The 19,086-nt window shown below is 37.3% G+C and overlaps 1 protein-coding gene across 6 annotated transcripts in view; it reads right to left on the bottom strand.

The window, feature by feature from the left end:
• The window catches only part of Slf1 (SMC5/6 complex localization factor 1), a 92,896-nt gene that overhangs the window by 20,781 nt on the left and 53,029 nt on the right, over positions 1-19,086 (bottom strand). For all 6 annotated transcript variants that reach the window (XM_029468203.2, XM_021180152.3, XM_029468205.2 and 3 more), the window contains one exon: positions 2,823-2,970. In XM_029468203.2, coding sequence (XP_029324063.1) covers positions 2,823-2,970 — 148 coding nt within the window. The remainder of the gene's footprint in view (positions 1-2,822; positions 2,971-19,086) is intronic.

Genomic DNA, 19,086 nt, shown 5'->3' with positions numbered 1-19,086 from the left:
TGAAAGGTAAGAAATGTTAAAGGACATTGAAAATTCTTTTTATCATGTAAGATCCCTGCCTGTTTTTGTTTCTATTGTTCTTTTTCAAGCCCTGTACTTGATACTACCTCAACTGCGTCTAAGCTGTTTCCTTTGAAGACTTGCTTCCAGGATATTTCAGAACAGCTAGCTCACTTGGTCCAGCTTTTCAGACTGCTCCAATCATGGCATCATTTAAGCCTGTACTTTCTCAGCATACAGAGACTGGACAACAAATGCTACAGCTAGCTTTCTTAAGACTGGCCAATTTTCTAATTTATTGCTTCCTGAAAAAGGAATTTTTCACACCAATTCAGCAGGAAGCAGTTGTAAGAAGGCCATTGTTCCCAGGCCTTTAAGTTGGAGTGGATGGTTTTGGTCATTTTATGAATTATAGATATGGTATTATTTTAAGGGATCATTACAAAAAATTATGGTCTTGGGCAGGGAGGAAAAAAGATAGAATACTTAGACTCCAGGATATCACACACACACACTCTCTCTCCATCTACCCACCCCCACCCACTTTTTCTTCCTCTGTCCCTCTGTCCGTCCGTCTGTCTGTCTGTCTGTCTGCCTGCCGGCCTTCCTTCCTTCCTTCCCGTGGTAAGGAAAGGCAGGTATATAAAAATGTTAAAAGAAATTAGACAAATAGGGTTAGGTTTACTCTTAAACCAAAAACCATTTTATAGCCATAATCTTACATTGGTACAGAATTTCGTACACTGATAGGTTTAAGGTTTTCATTTGTATATTGATACAAAATTTAAGATTATTTTTGTTACAACATAATATATGTATGTTTCGACTTTTATATAGGCATTGTGCCTATGCAACTCATGTAAAAATACAAGGTCTAGTTCCAGTCCCTTTAATGGCAGTGATTACAAACTGTTTAGGATAATTAAGTAATACAAATTAACAGTCAGTCAATCAAACTCATGGTCCATCTCCCCACATGGCAGCTTCCTCCTCCTTTCCAGTTCTTCTTCCTTCTTCTCCTCTCCTCTCTCAAAACCCACCCACCTCGAATTGGCTGTAGCCAATTTTATTAAACCAATTTTAAATTAAGGAACAAAGTTTGCAAAGCGAAAGCTTGTAAATGAGAGAATTCACTTGTAGGCCTGGACCTCCAGGTTTAGAATTTAGCATTACAATACATAGCAATAGACCAAACCTCAAGAGCATTTAAAATACATATCCTTATAGCCACTGGTAAATGTTGCTCTCATCCCTCATCAATGAGCCCTGTCCCAAACAGAGACCTTCAAAGAAACCCATAATTGTATAAAATGTAAAAAACATCCCTGGGGGAGAAGCCCATTCCCAATCCCTTACATCATTAACTTACTCAATCTCTTACACCATACAGCTGAGGCTCAGAAAGACTGTAAGAGCATGGTACCTAGGAACGTCTCCTATGAGACATCATTCATTCATTCATATTCTCTCTCTCTCTCTCTCTCTCTCTCTCTCTCTCTCTCTCTCTCTCTCTCTCTCTATATATATATATATATATATATATATATGTATGTATGTGTGTGTATAACAGATACTCATGAACTCTTAACATGGTACCCTAAACAAGACATGCACAATGAGAACATCAGTTGACATCCCAGCATGGATGGGAGAAATCTTATGAGGTCCCATCCATACACGAAGAGACACAGCTGATTAATGGCTGCTAAGGAAGTCTTCTCCAAGATCCACTTGAACTTGAGCTTTATGCAAAGTGACAAATATGGACTTATTTCCGTTTTTCTACATACTGACTGCCAGTTAGACTAGCAGCATTTATTGAAGGTGCTTTCTTTTTTCCATTGTATATTTTGGATTCTTTGTCAAAGATCAAGTGTCCATATGTATCTTCAATTCTACTCCATGAATCGACTTGTCTGTCTCTGTACCAATACCATCTAGTTTTTATCATTATTGCTCTGTAGTACAATTTGATGTCACAGATGGTGACTTCCCTGGAAGTTCTTTTATTGTTAAGAACTGTTTTCCCTATCCTGGGTTTTTGTTTTACCATATGAAATTGAGAATTGCACTTTCCATGTCTGTAAAGAATTGTGTTGGAATTTTGATGGGGATTGCATTGAATCTATAGATTGCTTTTGGTAGGATGGCCATTTTTACCATGTTAATTCTACTAATCCATAAGCATGGGAGATTTCTCCTATTTCCGAAGTCATACAGCTCTTTCACTTGTTTGGTTAGAGTTACCCCAATATATTTTATATTATTTGTGACTGTTGTGAAGGCTGTTGTTTCCCTATTTTCTTTCTCAGATCTTTTATCATTTGATGAGCTCCGATGTAACCCCAAGTGGTCTTCCCTAATACTAAATGGACTTGGACTTAGAAGGCTGTATTTATTAATACATATGTATATATGTGTGTGATCACACATACATACATTAGCACATACAAATGTATATATTTATACATGTACACATATACAAATGTAATAACAATAAAGGAGGAAATTTAAGTTGGAATATGTGAGATTGAAATGGAATAAAATCAATACTCATGAAATTCTTAAAAACTAATAATGTTTAAAATTTTTAATGTGATACAAGTTCAACTATGTATAAATGCTTAAACATTATAAGTTTTTTAAAGTACTCTGTATGGGAGCACTATAGAATTTCCCATTCCTTTTCATATTGTCTCTGCGTATTATTTCAAAGAAAACTTCATATGAATATACACTGAAGAATAGACCACTTAAAGGTACTTGAAATTAATTTTCAGAATGAGTGATTAAAAATGTAACCATAACAAAGATACACTTACCATCACAGGAAAGGGAAATATAACTTCCTAAGTCATCAGACATATGTCGGATCACATTTCTACCCATCTGAATACCAAGGAAGATCCAATAATCTACTGCTGCACCAAGAATTCCAGTCAGTAAGTAAGACAGTTCATGTTTGAAGACCTAGCATCAAGATGGAAAATATTATTTAACATTAAAAATACAAGATTTTTCTATTTTTAATGCTTACTTTTACAATCATTTTGAGAGGTCAATGACTAATAATATAGGATATGTTAGCAATGGAAAAATACTAACAAATGACCTCTTTCTCCATCTACCCTATGCCTCTCATTACATACACCACAATGTTGGAAAGCTGTCATCTGAAATGACTAGGACTCTTAAGTGTTTCAGGTTCCAGATTTTTTTTTTTTTTTGAGTTTGAAGTTACCTATAAATAGAAAATGACACTCTAGGAATAGTATGCAAATCCAAATATGGGACTTTGTTGTTCCTATATACCTTATGTAAATGTTGTAGAGGTAATTTCACCTATTTTGAGACCCATTTATGAGGACAGCTATGAAACACTCCAATTGTGAAATCATGGTGGCCAATAACTTTTGGATTTGTGGGCATTTAGGAGTCCAGATTAAGAATGTTCAGTCAACCTTCATATAAAAAAATGTTTAATAAATCCAAGGTTTCTAACTTTTAACCATAGCTTATAACAATAGAAAATTTGATTTGGCTCATCTGGCCGGATCAGCGCAGGGGTAGCTGGAGCGCAGGGTTGCCTGACACCCGCCAGCTACCCACGACCCCCACCGCAGGATTTTGGGACTGCTGGTGACTGGAACACAGCTTCTGCTCCAGTCTAATCAAGCGGGACCTGAGACTGCTCTGGTTGGGGAGAGAGAAATCCGGCCTACATAGGGCCACAACCCTCATCCGGTCAGAAAAGCACCGGGGCAGCTGGGGCGCAGGGTCAGCTGACACTCGCCAGCTACCCACAACACCCGCCACAGGATCTTAAGACTTCTGGTGAGTGGAGCACAGCTTCTGCTCCAATCCAACTGCGCGCGGGACCTGAGACTGCATTAGTTAGGGAAGCAGAAACCGGCCTGAGTAGGGCCACAGGCCTCATCCGGCCAGATCAGCACAGGGGTAGCTGGAGCGCAGGGTTGTCTGACAACCACCAGCTACCCACGACCCCCGCCGCAGGATTTTGGGACTGCTGGTGAGTGGAACACAGCTTCTGCTCCAATCTTTAAACAGTGACAACGATAACAACTAACCCCAGAGATTACCAGATGGCGAAAGGTAAACGTAATAATCTTACTAACAGAAACCAAGACCACTCACCATCATCAGAACCCAGCACCCACACTTCGCCCAGTCCAGGGCACCCCAACACACAGGAAAAGCTAGACACGGATCTAAAAGCATATCTCCTGATGATGGTAGAGGACTTCAAGAAGGACTTTAATAACACACTTAAAGAAATACAGGAGAACAATGCTAAACAGGCAGAGGACACTAAAGAGGAAGCACAAAAATCCCTTAAAGAATTGCAGGAGAACACTGCTAAAGAGTTACAAATCCTTAAAGAAAAACAGGATAACATAATCAAACAGGTAGAAGTCCTTACAGAAAAACAGGAAAACACATCCAAACAGATGATGGAAATGAACAAAACCATACTAGACCTAAAAAGGGAAGTAGACACAATAAAGAAAACCCAAAATGAGGCAACACTGGAGATAGAAACCCTAGGAAAGAAATCTGGAACCATAGATACCAGCATCAGCAACAGAATACAAGAGATGGAAGAGAGAATCTCAGGTGCAGAAGATTCCATAGAGAACATCGGCACAACAATCAAGGAAAATGTAAAATGCAAAAAGATCCTAACTCAAAACATCCAAGAAATACAGGACACAATGAGAAGACCAAACCTATGGATAATAGGAGTGGATGAGAATGAAGATTTTCAACTCAAAGGACCAGCAAACATCTTTAACAAAATTATAGAAGAAAACTTCCCAAATCTAAAGAAAGAGATGCCCATGAACATACAAGAAGCCTACAGAACTCCAAATAGACTGGACCAGAAAAGAAATACCTCCCGACACATAATAATCAGAACAACAAATGCTCTAAATAAAGATAGAATACTAAAAGCAGTAAGAGAAAAAGGCCAAGTAACATATAAAGGCAAGCCTATCAGAATTACACCAGATTTTTCACCAGAGACTATGAAAGCCAGAAGATCCTGGACGGATATTATACAGACACTAAAAGAACACAAATTCCAGCCCAGGCTACTATACCCAGCCAAACTCTCAATTAACATAGATGGAGAAACCAAAGTATTCCACGACAAAACCAAATTCACACATTATCTCTCCACGAATCCAGCCCTTCAAAGGATAATAACAGAAAAAAACCAATACAAGGACAGGAACCACGCCCTAGAAACAACAAGAAGGTAATCCCTCAACAAACCTAAAAGAAGACAGCCACAAGAACAAAAAGCCAACTTTAACAACAAAAATAACAGGAAACAACAATTACTTTTCCTTAATATCTCTTAATATCAATGGACTCAACTCCCCGATAAAAAGACATAGACTAACAAACTGGCTACACAAACAAGACCCAACATTTTGCTGCTTACAGGAAACTCATCTCAGAGAAAAGGATAGACACTACCTCAGAATGAAAGGCTGGAAAACAATTTTCCAAGCAAATGGCATGAAGAAACAAGCTGGAGTAGCCATTCTAATATCTGATAAGATTGACTTCCAACCCAAAGTCATTAAAAAAGACAGGGAGGGACACTTCATACTCATCAAAGGTAAAATCCTCCAAGAGGAACTATCAATCCTGAATATATATGCTCCAAATACAAAGGCAGCCACATTCATTAAAGAAACTTTAGTAAATCTCAAAGCACACATTGCACCTCATACAATAATAGTGGGAGACTTCAACACACCACTTTCACCAATGGACAGATCATGGAAACAGAAACTAAACAGGGACACAGAGAAACTAAGAGAAATTATGAATCAAATGGATCTGGCAGATATCTACAGAACATTCTATCCTAAAACAAAAGGATATACCTTCTTCTCAGCACCTCATGGTACCTTCTCCAAAATTGACCACATAATTGGTCACAAAACAGGCCTCAACAGATACAAAAATATTGAAATTGTCCCATGCATCCTATCAGATCACCATGGACTAAGGCTGATCTTCAATAACAAAATAAATAATAGAAAGCCAACCTTCACGTGGAAACTGAACAACACTCTTCTCAATGATACCTTGGTCAAGGAAGGAATAAAGAAAGAAATTAAGGACTTTTTAGAGTTCAATGAAAATGAAGCCACAACATACCCAAACTTCTGGGACGCAATGAAAGCATTTCTAAGAGGAAAACTCATAGCTCTGAGTGCCTCCAAAAAGAAACTAGAGAGAGCACACATTAGCAGCTTGACAACACACCTAAAAGCACTAGAACAAAAGGAAGCAAATTCACCCAAGAGGAGTAGACGGCAGGAAATAATCAAACTCAGAGGCGAAATCAACCAAGTGGAAACAAGAAAAACTATTCAAAGAATCAACCAATCAAGGAGCTGGTTCTTTGAGAAAATCAACAAGATAGATAAACCCTTAGCCAGACTCACTAGAGGGCACAGGGAAAGCATCCTAATTAACAAAATCAGAAATGAAAAAGGAGACATAACAACAGATCCTGAAGACATCCAAAACACCATCAGATCCTTCTACCAAAGGCTATACTCAACAAAACTGGAGAACCTGGATGAAATGGAGAAGTTCCTAGACAGATACCAGGTACCAAAGTTGAATCAAGATCAGGTTAATGATCTAAACAGCCCTATATCCCCCAAAGAAATAGAAGCAGTCATTAATAGTCTCCCAACTAAAAAAAGCCCAGGACCAGATGGGTTTAGTGCAGAGTTCTATCAGACCTTCAAAGAAGATCTAATCCCAGTTCTTCACAAACTATTCCACAAAATAGAAACAGAAGGTACTCTACCCAACTCATTCTATGAAGCCACAATTACTCTGATACCTAAACCACAAAAAGACCCAACAAAGATAGAAAACTTCAGACCAATATCCCTTATGAATATTGATGCAAAAATCCTCAATAAAGTTCTTGCTAACAGAATCCAAGAACACATCAAAACAATCATCCATCCTGACCAAGTAGGTTTCATCCCAGGGATGCAGGGATGGTTCAATATACGGAAATCCATCAACGTAATCCAGTATATAAACAAACTCAAAGACAAAAACCACATGGTCATCTCGTTAGATGCGGAAAAAGCATTTGACAAGATCCAACACCCATTCATGATAAAAGTCTTGGAAAGATCAGGAATTCAAGGCCCATACCTAAACATGATAAAAGCAATCTACAGCAAACCAGTAGCCAACATCAAAGTAAATGGTCAGAAGCTTGAAGCAATCCCTCTAAAATCAGGGACTAGACAAGGCTGTCCACTTTCTCCATACCTATTCAACATTGTACTTGAAGTCCTAGCCAGAGCAATTCGACAACAAAAGGAGATCAAAGGGATACAAATTGGAAAAGATGAAGTCAAAATATCACTTTTTGCAGATGATATGATAGTATATATAAGTGACCCTAAAAATTCCACCAGAGAACTCCTAAGCCTGATAAACAGCTTCGGTGAAGTAGCTGGATATAAAATTAACTCAAACAAATCAATGGCCTTTCTCTACACAAAGAATAAACAGGCTGAGAAAGAAATTAGGGAAACAACACCCTTCTCAATAGTCACAAATAATATAAAATATCTTGGCGTGACTCTAACTAAGGAAGTGAAAGATCTGTATAATAAAAACTTCAAGTCTCTGAAGAAAGAAATTATAGAAGATCTCAGAAGATGGAAAGATCTCCCATGCTCATGGATTGGCAGGATCAACATTGTAAAAATGGCTATCTTGCCAAAAGCAATCTATAGATTCAATGCAATCCCCATCAAAATTCCAAATCAATTCTTCAACGAATTAGAAAGTGCAATCTGCAAATTCATCTGGAATAACAAAAAACCTAGGATAGCAAAAACTCTTCTCAAGGATAAAAGAACCTCTGGTGGAATCACCATGCCGGACCTAAAGCTCTACTACAGAGCAATTGTGATAAAAACTGCATGGTACTGGTATAGTGACAGACAAATAGACCAATGGAATAGAATTGAAGACCCAGAAATGAACCCACACACCTATGGTCACTTGATCTTCGACAAGGGAGCTAAAAACATCCAGTGGAAGAAAGACAGCATTTTCAACAAATGGTGCTGGCACAACTGGTTGTTAACATGTAGAAGAATGCGAATCGATCCATTCCTATCTCCTTGTACTAAGATCAAGTCTAAGTGGATCAAGGAACTTCACATAAAACCAGAGACACTGAAACTTATAGAAGAGAAAGTGGGGAAAAGCCTTGAAGATATGGGCACAGGGGAAAAATTCCTGAATAGAACAGTAATGGCTTGTGCTGTAAGATCGAGAATTGACAAGTGGGACCTCATGAAACTACAAAGCTTCTGCAAGGCTAAAGAGACCATCAATAAGACAAAAAAACCACCAACAGATTGGGAAAGGATCTTCACCTATCCTAAATCAGATAAGGGACTAATATCCAATATATATAAAGAACTCAAGAAGGTGGACTCCAGAAAGTCAAATAACCCCATTAAAAAATGGGGCTCAGAACTGAACAAAGAATTCTCACCTGAGGAATACCGAATGGCAGAGAAACACCTGAAAAAATGTTCAACATCCTTAATCATCAGGGAAATGCAAATCAAAACAACCCTGAGATTCCACCTCACACCAGTCAGAATGGCTAAGATCAAAAATTCAGGTGACAGCAGATGCTGGCGAGGATGTGGAGAAAGAGGAACACTCCTCCATTGTTGGTGGGATTGCAAGCTTGTACAACCACTCTGGAAATCAGTCTGGCGGTTCCTCAGAAAATTGGACATAGTACTACCGGAGGATCCAGCAATACCTCTCCTGGGCATATATCCAGAAGATATCCCAACCGGTAAAAAGGACACATGCCCCACTATGTTCATAGCAGCCCTATTTATAATAGCCAGAAGCTGGAAAGAACCCAGATGTCCCTCAACAGAGGAATGGATACAGAAATTATGGTACATTTACACAATGGAGTACTACTCAGCTATTAAAAAGAATGAATTTATGAAATTCCTAGCCAAATGGATGGACCTGGAGGGCATCATCTTGAGTGAAATAACACAATCACAAAAGAACTCACACAATATGTATTCACTGATAAGTGGATATTAGCCCAAAACTTAGGATACCCAAGATATAAGATTCAATTTGATAAACGCATGAAACTCAAGAAGAATGAAGACCAAAGTGTGGACACTGTGCACCTTCTTAGAATTGGGAACAAAACACCCAGGGAAGGAGTTACAGAGACAAAGTTCGTAGCTGTGATGAAAGGATGGACCATTTAGAGACTGCTGTATCCAGGGATCCATCCCATAATCAGCTTCTAAACGCTGACACCATTGCATACACTAGCAAGATTTTGCTGAAAGGACCCAAATATAGCTGTCTCTTGTGAGAGGATGCCGGGGCCTAGCAAACACAGGAGTGGATGTTCACAGTCAGCTATTGGATGTATCACAGGGCTCCCAATGGAGAAGCTAGAGAAAGTACCCAAGGAGCTAAAGGGATCTGCAACCCTATTGTTGGAACAACATGATGTACTAACCAGAACCCCGGAGCTCTTGTCTCTAGCTGCTTATGTATCGAAAGATGGCCTAGTCGGCCATCAATGGAAAGAAAGGCCCATTGGACTTGCAAACTTTATATGCCCCAATATAGGGGAATGCCAGGGCCAAAAGAATGGGAATGGGTGGGTAGGGAAGTGGGGGGCGCTATGGGGGACTTTTGGGATAGCATTGGAAATGTAATTGAGGAAAATATGTAATAAAAATATTAAAAATAAAAAAAAAAAGAAAATTTGATTAGAAGCTATCAGGTCTTTTATTCAGGCACTATTTATATTAAAATCATGAGAAAATCCCAGGCTTCTGTGGATATTACTTAGCAGTAATATATATATATATATATATATATATATATACATATATATATATATATATATATATATATATATATGAATGACTTATAGTAAGAAAGACAGATTTGTTATTTTGACAAACCAAATACAGACTTATTTGTATTTCTAAAAATTTTAATTACTATTATTGTATGTGCAAAATAGTGTGTATGTGTGCATTCCATTGTACAAAAGTAGGCATCAGTGGATAACTTTGTATACTCAGTTCTCTCCTTCCACTAAGGATTTCAAGGACTGAACTCAGGAATTCAGAATTGTGAGGCAAGTAACATTACCCATTGAGCCATTGCTAGAGTCATTTTCACTTCAAGTACCAGGACCAAGGACTAGACAAATTTAATGAATAAAATAACTACCAAGTCTGTTATAAAAAAACATAGACTAATCTAAGTTCTATTGAGTTATAATAAAATAGACTAATTCAGAAATAGGAACAAGTTTGAAAGTATGAAAATCTTTTTCATATTGCCACTTTTATAGTAAATATTAAATTCATATAAAAACTATGACATGGCATTTAAAACCTTATTGTACGTTTTAACATATTTTATTTAGAAAAGTCAATATGGGCTATAAGGATAAAGATGTGAGAAAATATTATTTTAAAAACTTAAGATCATCTAGTCATCATCAGAGGCTTCCTCCAATAGCCGATGGGAGCACATACTATAGACTCACAGCCAGACATTATGCAAAGTCTAAATTTGAGGTCTGTATTAGGTGCCCCCACTAGGAGCTCAGAGAATGCCATGGAAGAGGGGACAGAAAGATTGTAGGAGTAAGAAAGGTCAGAGGACAGTAGGGGCACAAGGCCCAGTGAATCAACTGAGCAAAGCTTGTGAGCACAGGCTCCCAGAAATAAGTGGCAAGCACAGGGCATGAGTGGATCATCACCATATCCTCTGCATATTATGCTGAGTACTTCTGGTGGACTCCCATGGGAGTGGGTGGCTCACTGACTCTTGTCTACTCTTGGGACTCTTTTCCTTCTGTTGGGTTGCCTGGTCTAGCCTCAGTGTAAAGGCGAATCTTCATGTATTTGGTTTTGTCATGTTTTGATTCCTGTCTCTTGGAGGCCTGCTCTTTTCTGATGGGAGGGATAGTCGTCCAGGAGACAGGGTTTGGTAAGGGGTCCTGGGAGGAGTAGAGGGAAGGGAAACTGTGGTTGGGATGTATGGCAGCAGAGAGAATGTATTTTCAATTAAAAAAAAATTGAACCAGAAAGTATAATTGCATTTTATAATATTATACACATATATTAAATACATCAGGACAAAGAAGTCATATTTATAAACATACACATATGACTCTGGAACACCAAAGAAATGAATGTTATAGAATAATGTGTCTAACACAAACTTTATATGCCCCAGTACAGGGGAACGCCAGGGCCAAAAAAATGGGAATGGATGGGTAGGGAAGTGGGGGGAGGGTATGGGGGACTTTTGGGATAGCATTGGAAATGTAATTGAGGAAAATACATAATAAAAAAATATAAAAAAAAAAGAATAATGTGTCTAAGAAAAAGAAGTCATAGAGTTAAAAAGCCATTGGAAATTAAGAATTCTATTTCTGGTTTGCTGTGAAAAACCAGAGAAACAAATGGTCAAGTAGTACATAATCTGTGTTGTCAAACAGCGACACAGAAGGAAATCCCAGAGTCAAGATCAATAGCAGGTATGAAGATGTGGTGTCTTATGATACCATGGGGCAGTTCACTGCATGCATATTAATCTAGGAGAAAGATCCTGAAGCACTTGACTGAAGAGATTTTGAACTGCATGGTTAATTAAAGCAATCAAAGCACTTCTCATATAATTTGGGGTTAGAATAAATAGGTGGCTTGATCCTGTCAGGTCAGAATTCATGCATGCAAACTTCTTTCCCTCTGGACTCAGATGCTTGCTTTAAATCTTACTGTTATAGCTGTGTGGTATGGGAAGTTAGCAGCTAGCATGGCTGTAACAGCAGCAGCAACATAACCCTTTGCATGACTTGAGGGACTACAGGATTAATGCCAATCTTTTGAAATGTTGCAGAAAAACAATTCTATTCTTTGTAAAGCTGATATGCAGATGTGACTCTGAACATTTTGTTCTTTCATATCATTGAAGTTAGCAAAAAGATATGAAATTGGTCATGTCCATAAGATGTTACTTCAACCACAATGATTTCTTGAATATTAGTAATGGTAATACTAAGGAGAGAAGGGAAAAATCAGTGTATTCTGATATGTAAAAATATGTCTCAAGTACAGTAATTCAGAATCATATGAGCCCCCAGATTCTAAACCTGTTGAGCAAAAAGTAGTCTACATAGGTAAGCTCATATAGAAATCAGAATCTAGCACTCTATCAATAATAAAAAAAAATACCAACTAGTTGAGACTTTAATTTTACATAAATCAATATATACTTATATCTCAATTTAAGTTAGTATTTTTTTATTATTTTTATTGATATGAGTGTTTGCCTGCATGTATATAAGTGTACCATGTGCATGCTTGGTGCCTGTGGAGGTCAGAAAGGGCAGCAGGAGGACAGGAGATCCCCTGTGATTGGAGTTATAGATGGCTCTGAGTCCATGGGGCGATTGTGAATTGAACCTGAGTACTTGGCAAAGGTAACTAGTATAACTGATGACTTTAATCCTCCAGTCTTAAAATTAATATTTATTAATATAAAATTTACCTTGACACTAGTAGATATGGATAAAGGTCTCTTGCACTGACTTTGAGGAATGATTTCTATAATTATTTTACTGTGTGTCAGCTGAATATGGTGATTTTGTATCCATGATGTTAAAAATCTATACAAATTGACACTTTAAAGTCTAGACTTGGGTTCTTTCTTATTCTTTTCTTTTTCGTTTTCTTTCTCTTCTTCTTTTTTTTTCTCCTTTTTTAAAGAATTATTTATTTATTTTATGTTTATAAGTACACTGTTAGATGTCTTCAGAAACACCAGAAGAGGGCATTAGATGGTTGTGAGCCACCATGTTGTTGCTGAGAATTAAACTCAGGACCTCTGGAAGAGCAATCAGTGCTCTTAACCACTGAGCCATCTCTCCAGCCCACCATACTATTTTCTTAACTAGCGTGTTCATACAGCAACAGGTATATACTGCACCAAACAGTGCAGTGTAAAAACAATGCAACTATTTTTTCCTTAAAGCATTTTAAATTACATCTATTTAATGCTTTTTGTGTGTAGAGAGAGGGCAAAGTAATGCCATAGAAAATGTGGTGTTGCTAGAGGACAACTTCCAAGAGTTGATTCTCTTTCCACCATTTGCGTACTGGAGAAGGAACTCAGGTCATAGCTTGTTGGTAAATGCCTCGACCTGCTGAGTCATCTTCCTGACCCCAGTGCTACTGTTTTCTGGAATATGTATGCTTCGGAAATGGATTGAATTTCATTATAAGGAGGAATAAAACAGTCATAGGAGGCAGATGGAGGGAGGTAGGTAGCCTCTACCCTCCCAGAGATGGAGGGAGGAGCCACGTGAGGGGGTGACTTGGAGGGGATGGGGGAGCAGTGATCAGGATATAAGTGAATAAATTAAAAAGAGAAAGAAAGAAAACATTAAGTAAACTATCAAAGGGGGGAAAAGGCTAGTTTGGATTATTGAAATGTTTGTAAAAGCTAAAAAAGAGAATGTGAATTACCTCAAGAACCAGAAAATAAACAAAGGCATGATTTGCATTATACATACATACACTCTTAGAATGCCTTTCTAATATGTATAATTCTATTACTATACATTCTATCAATATAATTCTCCTTTATCTCTTATTATAAGCAATCTGTTTATTAGCCTTCACAATCTACCAAAGCCGATTAGTCTATAACAAAGAACAAACTACCAACTGGGCCTTTGGCTCTGACTGCTACTGATTTGTGACAAACTACTTTGCTGAAAAGATGCAAGCAGAATGCATACAGGATTTCCTGTTTTACACTTTGGTATTAGAAATATGAGAAAGCCTGTTGCAATAAACTTGGCATCTAATGAAGGCTCGCCCTAGCAAGCTAGGATGCTGTCAGTAAGTTATTTAAACTTTAACTTCAAATTAGTTATCTCTAAATACAAAATAAAATCCACTTCTACATATAATTGTAGGGTTATACTTCAATAACACTTAAGGACACTGCAAAGAAAAGTGGGACTAACTAACCTCCAAAGCTATAGAAAATCTGCACACCCTCCTAACCTTGACTTGGCACACCTCTGCTCTCTGCCAAGGAAAGCCCAAAGCTTTCTCAGATTAATGACAATGAAATTCACTACCATTGTGTCACTCTGCAATACTTGCTGATTGACATTGTGACAAAACAATATTAGCATAAACTGAGGACTTCTGTTTAGCTAATGACTTAAAATGAATGCTTCAACTCAGCAAATTAAGAAACAAATGCTTTATAGTACAGAAAATGATGTCTGTGAATATGCACAGAAATCCTGAAACTGGAAATTGCTAAAGAATATTTAATTAAGTGTAAGAACGAATTCTAACTGAAGGGTATTACAGTAAAAAATAAGTTGGTGAGTTCAAGAAATTTAAATGTTAAATACTAATGTGTAAAATTTAATTTAAAATTTTTATTTTTATATTAGGAGTTATACTACAATTTGCTGCAGATTGCTTCTCAAATATGTTGTGTTTACTTTATAAATCTGAACAAAACCTTTGAGCAAGTTTGTATAAATTGATTTCTATTTTCTTATATGCTTGCTGAGTAATCTCTTATCTATAGTTGGCTGGTGCTTTAGTAAAACTGTGAAAAGTTTTGTTGTTTTCAGTTTTAGATGAACAATATCACTTAGGTAATCAAAGGAATATTCTATAAGGAACAATTCCTATCCAAAATTATTATACTGAATAAAAAGTAAAGCAGAAGGCAAGCAGTAATGTATAAGAATAAGGTTAGGATTATAAATCCTTACTAAACTCTCCGCAAGGCTATCTGCCTTAGCAGTCTACACTGTCAGGCATCTGCATGGTTACAACATCTTTAATATCAGATACTTGGAGCCAGTCACATGGCTTAGTGGATAGACAGGCATCTGCCACCCAGCCTAACAACCTGACACCATCCCCATTTATTTATCTACAAAGTAGAAAGGGAAAACAGACTTCTGCAAGTTACCCTCAAACTTCCATATGTGTGCCATGGCATGTACACACCCATATACATGTATACAAAATAAATAAAATGCAGCTAATAAAAAACAGCTATAGTCACACAATAGGGTTACTTGGTATTCACAACATGTAGCTATACCTAGGAGCAATTTTACTTTTTCGGGTTGTTTTAAACAGGGTATTGGGGAACTCTGTCCTCTGGGCATGACATGGTATCTGCCATCTTGAGATCTGAGCACCTATAGACCCTGAACAAAGACCCTCCCACGACTGCACACATTACTGTAATCTTACAGAGGAGAGAAAGGTGTCCACAAAGCAGTATCACTGCCATCCAAGCTGCCCCTCCCCAGGATTTCTAAACAGGTCCTAGTTGTGTGACAGGTGGGGGAAGCTTTTCTTCCCGGCTGTATTAGTAAGCTTCCTATTACCTCCAGCAGGTAACTCCTCACTCCCAGTCCTGTATATAACCCCAGGTAAACTCATGGGGTCATCAAGACAGACTTGTGTGAAAGAGTTACCTTAACTTGAAGTTGGTACCTTATCTGAGGTGGCATCTGATCATGAACTCCCCAGGGAATTTAACACAGTAGTGTCTTCTATAGTGTCAGCTCAGGGTGACTTTTCATACAACTGATGACAACTTAAATGCCTGATTTTCCTGTTTCTACCTCCTAAGTGGGACTCAGATATATGCCATTAAGCCTAGCTTAAAATTATTCTTTTATTTTTAAAATTCAGTGATTGTGTTAAAGGAAACCTTGGGGATTTTGATAAACAGTTTTAGAAAACTAACAATGTCAGCTGAAATACACAAAACATTTTTTGAAGTAAACATTAAGTTATGAGAAATGTTATGTCAAGATACCCAAACATTTGATAAAAAACAAGGAAGACTTAAAAACAACCTAACTTTGTCCTGAACAATTTTCTCGTCCTAAATGATGGGTAAAGATACAGATTTCTGTAAGCAAAGGGAAGCTGGTGAAAAAGGCCATACGAAGAGGCTTAATTTATCACAGGCCAAGCTTCTGAGAGTGTGTGTGAGTGACAGATGCTGCAGATGCATGAGTGTTTTACGGATGGGACTCAGAGTCACTCAGATATGGACACAGGGTCAGGAAATCCTTCACTGGCAGGACACTCAGGCACTTGGCAGAAGTAAGGAGTACTCTCTCTGTAAAAAAGGTACTCTGGGTTTTGACAAACTGTTTTTTCAAATAGTTATTAAAATAGAAATTAAACATTGTAAATGGTAACTAGTACAGAAGAGAAAATTAAAGACTACAAGGGAAAAACACACAACAGAAGACCAAGGAAATAAAGGAAGAACAAAATGGGCTTCACACATGGAAATAACAAAGTTGGTAAAGATATAAAATAATTATTTTTGAAATGTTCAAAGGAAAAAAAATGAGACTTTTTTTGTGAAATAAAAAATATAAAAAACATGTCGCAGCAGGAATGATAAAGGTCTGCAACTATGAAGTAAAAAACTTAAAATTAACTCAAAATGTTTAGTAGAATACTAGACACAGCTGAAAACACTTAATAACCTAAATTTGGATGAAAGCAGCATGTTAGTTATTGTGAAAATATAGAAAAGCACCCCCTGAACCCTCTGCAAAAATGCAAAACAGAAATAAGGAGTGTACAAACTTAAATAATAGTTAATAAAAAGAACTGAGGAATTATTTAAAAGAAACAGGAGACCACAAAGGATTTCATTCTTTAAGAATCAGTTTGCTCCAGGTAGAAGTCCTTAATGAGGTAAAACAAAAATTACTTAAAGAGTTACAGGAAAACACAAACAAAACCAATCAAGATCTAAAAATGGAAGTAGAAACAGTAAAGAAAACCCAAAGGGAGACAGCTCTGGAGATAGAAACACTAGGAAAGAAATCAGGAACCATAGATGTAAGCATCAGCAACAGAATACAAGAGATGGAAGTGAGAATAACAGATGCAGAGAATTCCATAGAGAACATGGACACAACAATCAAGCAAAATGCAAAATGGAAAAAGATCCTAACTCAAAACATCCAGGAAATCCAAGACACAATGAGAAGACCAAACATACAGATAATAGGAGTAGATGGGAATGAAGATTTTAAACTTAAAGAGCCAGTAAATATCTTCAACAAAATTATAGAAGAAAATTTCCCTAACCTAAAGAAAGAGATGCCCATGAACATACAAGAAACCTACAAAACTCTAAGTACACTGGACCTGAAAAAAAATTCTTCCCGACACATAATAATCAAAACAGAAAATGCACTAAATAAAGACAGAATATTAAAAGCAGTAAGGGAAAAGGGTCAAGTAACAAATAAAGGCAGACCTATTGGAATTACACGAGACTTCTCACCAGAGACTATAAAAGCCAGAAGATTCTTGACAGATGTTATAAAGAGACCCTAAGAGAACACAAATGCCAGCCCAGGCTACTATACCCAGCAAAACTGTCAATTACCATAGATGGAGAAACCAAAATATTCCACCACAGAACCAAATTCACACATTAGTTTTCCACGAATCTAGCCCTTCAAAGGATAATAACAGGAAAACAAAACAAAACAAAACAAAAAACAAACAAAAAAAAACATTACACAGATGGAAACCGCATCCTAGAAAAAGCAAGAAAGTAATCCTTCAACAAACCTAAAAGAAGATAGCCACAAGAACAAAATGCCAACATTAACAACAAAAATAATAAGAAGCAACAATTACTTTTCTTAATATCAATGGACTCAACGCCCCAATAAAAAGACATAGACTGACAGAATGGCTACACAAACAGGACCCAACATTTTGCTGCTTACAGGAAACCCATCTCAGGGAAAAAGACAGACACTACCTCAGAATGAAAGGCTGGAAAACAATTTTCCAAGCAAATAGTCTGAAGAAACAAGCTGGAGTAGACAGTCAAATATCAAATAAAATCCACTTCCAACCCAAAGTTATCAAAAAGTCAAGGAGGGTCACTTCATACTCATCAAAGGTAAAATCTTCCAAGAAGAACTCTCAATTCTGAATATCTATGCTCCAAGTACCAGGGCAGCCATATTCATTAAAGAAACTTTAGAAATCTCAAAGCACACATTGCACCTCATACAATAATAGTAGGAGACTTCAACACATCACTTTCACCAATGGACAGATCATGGAAACAGAAACTAAGCAGGGACACAGTGAAACTAACAGAAGTTATGAAACAAATGGATCTAACAGATATCTACAGAACATTTTATCCTAAAACAAAAGGATATACATTCTTCTCAGCACCTCATGGTACCTTCTCTAAAACTGACCACATAATTGGTCACAAAACAGGCCTCAACAGATACAAAAATATTGAAATTTTCCCATGCATCCTATCAGACCACCATGGACTAAGGCTGATCTTCAAAAACAAAATAAATAATAGAAAGCCAGCATTGACATGGAAACTGAACAACACTCTTCTCAATGATACCTTGGTCAAGGAAGGAATAAAGAAAGAAATTAAGGACTTTTTAGAGTGTAATGAAAATGAAGCCACAACATACCCAAACTTATGGGATACAATGAAAGCATTTCTAAGAGGAAAACTCATAACTCTGAGCTTGACAACACACCTAAAAGCTCTAAAACAAAAGAAAGCAAATTCACCCAAGAGGAGTAGAAATAATCAAACTCAGGGCAAAATCAACCAAGTGGAAACTAGAAGAACTATCCAAAGAATCAACCAAACGAAGAGCGGGTTCTTTGAGAAAATCAACAAGATAGATAAACCCTTAGCCAGACTCACTAGAGGGCACAGGGAAAGAATCCTAATTAACAAAATCAGAAATGAAAATGAAGACATAAACAACAGATCCTGAAGAAATCCAAAACACCATCAGATCCTTCTACCAAAGGCTATACTCAACAAAACTGGAGAACCTGGATGAAATGGACAAGTTTCTAGACAGATACCAGG

This window comes from Mus caroli, unplaced genomic scaffold, assembly GCF_978045245.1.
Source record: "Mus caroli unplaced genomic scaffold, Mus_caroli_1 scaffold_15, whole genome shotgun sequence".
NCBI lineage: Eukaryota > Metazoa > Chordata > Mammalia > Rodentia > Muridae > Mus > Mus caroli.
The sequence above is the reverse complement of the archived record's forward strand: the minus strand, read 5'-3'. Positions and strand labels throughout refer to the sequence as shown.